The sequence below is a fragment of the Cyphomyrmex costatus genome, unplaced genomic scaffold (assembly GCF_001594065.2).
Source record: "Cyphomyrmex costatus isolate MS0001 unplaced genomic scaffold, Ccosl1.0 scaffold532, whole genome shotgun sequence".
NCBI classification, from domain to species: Eukaryota; Metazoa; Arthropoda; class Insecta; order Hymenoptera; family Formicidae; genus Cyphomyrmex; species Cyphomyrmex costatus.
The window spans coordinates 76,897-84,159 of record NW_017279545.1 but is presented as its reverse complement, the minus strand read 5'-3'; the positions used below and the strand labels follow the sequence as shown (position 1 = coordinate 84,159).

The window sequence follows — 7,263 nt, the reverse complement described above, 5'->3', positions numbered from 1 at the left end:
CCGCCGCCGCCGCCGCGCTATACTTACCGTGTATACTTACCATGTATACTCACCGTCTCTCTCTTCCTCTTATGCGTTATTATCTGCATCTCTTTATGCGATTATATACATCGCACTTTGTCCCGCAAATTGTTTTAATTTATAAATTAATAATAATAATAATAATAATTCGACTTATTTCCGTTATTTTTGTTCTAATGAATTAAGGGGTCATGATGGCACCGTTGTTCTCGTCTTTCATAAGACCAGGAACTTTTTTATTCGCGAGCGGAATACTGTACGGGTTGTCAATAGAGTAATCGCTAGTGTCAAATCTATTTATGTCGTGTTTTATAATTTCATATACATCATCACATTCCATGATATATGAGACTATCAGTATCGGTATACATAATTTTACATTCTTCGCGAAACAACGGTGTCATATATTCGTGGTGAAATTCATACAAACACGTTTTAGATATATCGAGGATGCAAATACCTACGTATATCGGTTTGTCGAACTTCACCTCGAGTTTACGCAGCTCTATCGCGGCCAGATTCTCCGAGAAAACGCTACGACTGTGAAAGTTGGGTTTCGCGATCATTGCTTCGGCACAGTATCTGCCTTCCCATTTTGTTACTAATTTTACATCAACGCAATCGCGCACTTTCTCCATGGTTTTACCAAATACCGCGTTATTCATAAGTTTGTATAAATTTTTCTCAAAATCATTCTTTGCCAAAGTTCTAAATTTTGTGTTTAGTTCTATATAGTCGCGAAGCCATGGAGATTGCGTGAATTGCAGTATACGGTGAATCTTTGCGATACGGAGGCCGTGACGAGTACACTGCTGCAGGTTGCGATAATGAATCACGTAACGCTGCTTATCGCATAACGTCGCGAGGAGCTTCTCATCGCGCTTGCTGGGCGGTTTCTCTCGCGTTGGACAGAACGGTAGGTCAGTATGCGCGTCGTGGAGATGTTGCGGATATTCCAAGTCTACCTCGAGAATATAGCCCGTAGGTGAATCTAGCGCGATGGTCGAAAAGTCGAAATTTTGCACGTCGTCGATTCATCGAAAATCAGCGTATGGCAATGGTTGACACATTGCCCAGCCGTAGAGATTGTTGATGTCATAGTACATTAGGTAAGATGATGGTTTCGATGGGTCGTACGGCATGTATTTGTTGTTGGCTCGCGCGTACCTGTTTGAGCACTGGCTCAGACCACCGCGTATACCGCGCTCGACAAACATGACCGTGCGGGCTTGTGCCTCTATGCGCTATGTGTAGCGCTATTTTCTCTTATGAAAGCCTTGTGGCTCGAATATTAATTTGCTATGCTTGATGCAGCGTGTGATAATGCTCGAAGGACCAGTGTTGGCAAGAAGCAACACGAAAACATAGTTGATAATGATACTTATTTAATCTTATTATACTCATGCATGTGCATGCTTGACAATCGTAGAACACAGATGGTGAACTATTGCAAACTTAAACGACTATATAATAAGCGTAAAGAAAAATCATGCTGCTGCATGCTTGGACGAAAACGAACTAGGAAGAAGAAGACGGAAGTGGCGAACGAACAGATACGGAAGCGAACGAACGCAAACGAACGCAGAAACGAACGCTGATAAGCGAACGCTGAGGAGAAGGGGAACGCAGGTAGCGCTCCTTTCAGAAGGAGGGAGCGTAGCAAAGCGAGCGAAAATACAAAAGTGAAAACGTGCATAGCGCGTACAAACCGCCGCCCTTGAAAGCTTCGGCTTTCAACAAAATAATGTTATGTTTACGCAATTCAAAAGTACAAAATAATAGTATAGATTAATGAAATGATACGAGCTTAGTTACTATCAAAGGGAAGAACGCATAATCGTGTAATGGGACGCTTATAAATGCCAGACGATGTGCGAATTGTGACTGTACGAACAATGTTGTCATTACCGGGATGTAATTCGACGATTCTAGCGAGAGGCCAAGAAAGAGGCGAAGCAGAATCCTCTCTTAGAAGGACCATCTGTCCGACATGTAATGGATTTTCCTTAATTGTCCACTTATTTCGCTGCTGGCAATAATGCAGATATTCCTTTGACCATCTTTGCCAAAAGTGTTGACGTATTTGCTCCACCCGTTGCCAACGAGAGAGCCTAGTAGCCGGGATTCTTTCCAATGATGGTTCAGGGTACGATGTCAATGGTGCTCCGATTACGAAGTGACCTGGAGTAAGTGGCGTAAGGTCGGCCACGTCAGATGAAACGGGTGTGAGAGGACGCGAATTAAGAATCGCTTCAATTTGGATGACTAGTGTTTCTAGCTCCTCGTATCTTAGATGCGCCTCTCTAGTAACTCGATAGAGATGACGTTTGGCTCCCTTGACGGCAGCTTCCCATAATCCACCATGATGGGGCGCTCTAGGGGGTATGAAGCGCCATCTGATTCCTTTAGAGGACACGTAGTTAATAATCTGTTGATGGCTTTCTTGATTTTTGAACAATGCGGCTAGCTCGTTTAATTCTCTTTGAGCTCCTTTGAAATTTAAGCCATTATCCGAATGAATGATAGTTGGGCATCCTCGTCTAGAAATAAAACGCTTTAAAACATTAAGAAATGCTTTAGTGGATAAATCAGTTGCTAGTTCAATGTGAACAGCTGTTGAGGCGAAGCAAACAAATATTGCAATATAACATTTTAATAGCTTAGAAGTTTTTCTTAAGCCTTCTTTATAGTAGAGAGGACCCGCGTAGTCGACTCCGCAATTTTCGAAAGGACGCTCGGGAATTGTGATCCTGGATTCGGGAAGGTTCCCCATTAGCGTGGATGCCATCTTAGGTGAGCTTCGAAAGCAAACAATGCATTTGCGAGTAATTTGTCGTACAACGTCCCTTGCAGCTATGAGCCAATAATTTTGTCGAACAGCAGATAACGTGGCGTGGGGCCCTGCATGAAAGTGTTTCTCGTGCTCGTGTATGATGATGAGACGAGAAAACGGATGATTTCCAGGCAATAGAGCTGGATATTTGGCATTGTACGGGAGATGCGATAATTTGAGTCGACCTCCTACTCTCAGAATTCCTGCTGCATCGATAAACGGATTTAATCGTACGATTGGGCTATTTTTGTTAAGATTTTGTTGTCTGGAAAGCGAGTCCAATTCCTTAGGAAAATGCAGTCTTTGAACTATTTTCAACAAAATCTTGATGGCGTGGTCCGTTTCATCAGGAGTTATGACAAGAGTTTTATTGTTAGCAGATTGTAGCTCCTGATCAGGCTTGATTCTTTGTTTTAATTTGTTGAAAAATCTAAAGATGTATGCTGCGATTCGAACAAGTTTCATGAAACTTGAGAAACGCTCGAAAATATCAAAGTATGGCAGCGTAGCAGTAGCTGATGTGATAGCAGAAGATTTGTATTCAGGTATATCTCGTTTGTTGATAGTGAATGGAAATTGAGGCCATTGCCCCTTGTCAAGTTTCAGCCAAGCGGGCCCCGACCACCAAAGATGCGCATGTGGCAATGCAGCCGGAGATATGCCTCTGGATAAAAGATCAGCTGGATTGTCCTGACTGGATACATGATGCCAGTCTTGTATAGTGGTTAATTGTTGGATATCGCCAACACGATTGGAGACAAATGTCGACCATGTACGACTAGATGATTGCAGCCAGGCTAAAACTACGGTGGAGTCGGTCCACAGATAAATAGATGTAAATTTGTGAGTAATACGTTTCAAAATCTTGTCGGTGATCTGAGCCAACAAGAGGGCTGCGCATAATTCCAAGCGCGGAATTGATAAACTCTTGAGTGGAGCTACACGGTTTTTAGAGCAGAGCAATCTAATTGAAATGTTTCCGTGAGCATCAGTGGCACGTAAATAGATGCACGCGCCATAAGCTCGTTCACTGGCGTCAGAGAAGCCATGGAGCTCTAAGTTGATATGTTCACTTAGCGCGATAGCGCGTCGTGAAATAGTCATGTCTCTCAAAATTGGCAACTCACGCTCGTAGCGTTTCCATTTAGTGGTTGAATCCAAGGGAAGAGCTTCATCCCAGCCAATCTTGAGGAGCCAGAGTTGTTGAATAATGATTTTAGCAATGACAGTCGCAGGTCCAAAAAGTCCGAGAGGATCAAAAACCAAAGCGACTCTTGATAGTACTTGCCTTTTGGTAGGCGTAGCCAAAGGTGGCAGACAGGAGATACTAGAAAATTGGAAGTGATCATGGGTGCAGTTCCACACAAGACCCAGTGTCCTTGTTTCGCATTCCTTGTCGGAAGATAGTACGAATTCCTTTTCAGGATTGGAAAGTTGATCGTCTTGAAGATCAGGTACATTAGAGAACCATTTGCGTAGCTCGAAACCACCTTCAAGAAGCAATTGCCTTGTCTGAATCTTGATGGAGGAGGCATCTTGTAAATTGTCAGCGCCGGTGACCAAGTCATCAACATAAAAGTCGTTTAAAACTGTCCCGGATCCAACGGGATACTTCTCAGAGTTATCCTCAGCTAATTTCCTGAGCGATCTAATGGCTAGGAAGGCAGCAGATGCTGTACCGTACGTGACGGTCAGAAGCTCGAATGTTTGAATGGGTTGATCCGAAGAGTCACGCCAAAGAATGCGTTGCAGAGAGGTTTGATTCGGATCGATTAAAACTTGTCTGTACATCTTTGCCACATCTGCAGTCATGACATATCTGTACATACGAAATCTTATTAATATTGAAAGCAGATCATCTTGTATAGTGGGGCCTACCAATAATGCATCATTTAACGAGATTCCAGTGGTTGTTTTGCAAGAACCATCAAAAACCACTCTTAGTTTGGTAGAAGTACTCGTTTCTTTGTATACGGCATGATGCGGTAGGTAATATGTTTGGCTGTCATTATTTGTAATGTGAGTGACCTCACGCATATGACCAAGTTGTATGTATTCTTGTATAAATTCTTTGTATTCTGCATGTAATTTAGGAGAGGTAACAAAGCGTTTCTCTAAACATTTGAAGCGGCGAGTGGCTATTTCCCTTGATTCACCGAGTTCAGATAGCTTGTTAGGTATGATCGGTAGCTGGACCACGAAGCGTCCATCGCTGTTGCGTTTGACAGTGTCCTTGAATAGATTCTCGCAAGATTGGTGCTCTGGAGAAAGAGTTGAAGCGGATATCGAATGATCCAATTCCCAGAAACGACTGAGAGCATGATTTAAGTCTTCTGTTACAGCTAAACAACTGATGATTGAAGAACTGGAGTTACTAGGAATACTTGATGTCGGACCAGATAAAATCCATCCCAAGAGAGTTTTCTGCAGTGTTGGTTTATTTCTAGAAGGTTTAATTTGACCTGCGCAAATGAGCTTCCAAAATATCTCAGCGCCGATTAGCATGTCAATGTCAGCGGGAACATTAAAATCAGGATCGGCCAATTTTAAATTATTTGGTATAGTTATATTCTGTTTGGAAATGAATTTTTGAGGCAATTGTTGAGTAATTTTTGGCAAAACAACGCATTCTATCCTCTCGCTAAAATTGTTGAACCGCGATTTTATGTGAACGACTGTCGCTTGATTGGCTCGAATGTTAGCATTAGTTACACCTGAAATAGATATCTCTATTTGCCTTTTATTGAGGTACAATTTGTCGGCAAGACTCTGCGTAATGAAATTCATTTGTGATCCGCTGTCTAACAATACACGACACGAATGGATGTGATTATTACAGTCAAATACATGAATAATGGCTGTTGATAATATAATTCCTAGAGATTGATAAGTAGATAAACATTGTGTTGCGACTGGCTTCGCAGAAATTTCTGTATCGGAAGTCACAGCTGTTTTCGCATTAGACGACTCGTTAGCGTCTGTTGTCTTTGACAAATGTAAAAGTGTATTGTGTTGACCTTTACATTTGCGACAAGAGCTTGAAGTGCAATTTTTAGCTTGATGAGAATTAGATCTCAAACAGTTTAGACATAAATGAACCTTCTTTGCAAAGGCGATTCTGCTTTCTACTGGTAATTTGAGAAACGTTTCACAATAGTAAAGCGGATGATTTTCCTTACATTTAGGACAAGATAAATTAGAAGTCGCGAGATTAGAAACCGAACAATTCTTTGCCTTTGCAAATTGATTGATTGAGGATTTGCTAGAAATTGCTTCAAGCGCGATGCAACGTTTTGAAAGAAAATCAGTCAGTGATTTTAGTGTGGGAATTTCCATATCAGGAATGCTTGTTTCCCAAGCCTTGGTAGTAACCGTATCAAGTTTCGAAATTATAAGATGAACGATTAAATCGTCCCAAGTATCTGTGGGTCTTCCCATGGCTTTGAGAGCGCGCAAATGTTTTAAAATTGTATCTAATAATTCACGTAACTGAGCATGATTTTCTTTCGTTACTGGAGCAATTTCGAAAATGGCCTTGATGTGCCTTTGTAATATCCACCGTTTGTTGTCAAATCGTTCCTTAATAGCGTTCCAGGCATCCTTATAATTGTCGGTGGTAGTTTCAATTGACTTTATTATTTCAGCGGCCTTGTCCTTGAGGGAAGATCGCAAATAATGGAATTTCTCTATCTCGGATAAATTTTGGTTGTTGTGGATTAATTGTTCAAACATATCATGGTAAGAATACCAATCCTCGTAGGAACCTGAAAACACTGGAAGCTCGATTTTAGGTAACTTAACATGCGCTTCCCTGCGGGCAGACGAATTAGCGCCTGGCGTGCTAAAAGATCCCGAAGAAAGCCTAATGTTATGTTGATCAAAATGCTCAAGTAAGGATTCACAGCGTGAGATTACGCTAAAGTATGTTGATTCGAAGCTTGCTCGGTGTTGCTCATGTTGAGCGTTTAATAGATCTAAATCTTGAGAAGATAAATCTTCTTCATTCTCAAGAACCTCTATTCGCGATTGTACTACGTCGAAAAGATTCCATAATTCCAATATTCTTTTTTTGCGTTCAATAATGTCATGGCGCGATCCATGATTCGCGTCAAAGCTTTCTATGGCAGACTTGTGTCGGGTTAGAGAAGCCTTTGCGGCTGTGCGTTTAGTTTTGGCCTCGGTCAATGATATCGAATCCATGCTTATGATTCTTACGTTATCGTTAGTGAATTGAGAATAATGCCCTTTATTGTGAAAGGAAGCGCATGCGTGTGCATATGAAGATATACGTATATGTGAGAACGTATGTGTAACGAAGTTTCGAGAAATGAAAAGCCAATATGGCGGTCAAATGTGAAGACGCATGCAATATGGCTATCTTACCTTGAGTGAATGAAACAATCTTACCT

General features: G+C 41.6%; 1 protein-coding gene across 1 annotated transcript; it reads right to left on the bottom strand.

Moving 5' to 3' along the window:
* Window positions 1–1,828: 1,828 nt before the first annotated feature.
* LOC108778951 (uncharacterized) lies at window positions 1,829–7,054 on the bottom strand. The gene has a single exon (XM_018546282.1). It carries the CDS (start codon window positions 7,052–7,054, stop codon window positions 1,829–1,831), a length of 5,226 nt encoding a protein of 1,741 aa, XP_018401784.1.
* Between the last annotated feature and the right edge of the window lie 209 nt (window positions 7,055–7,263).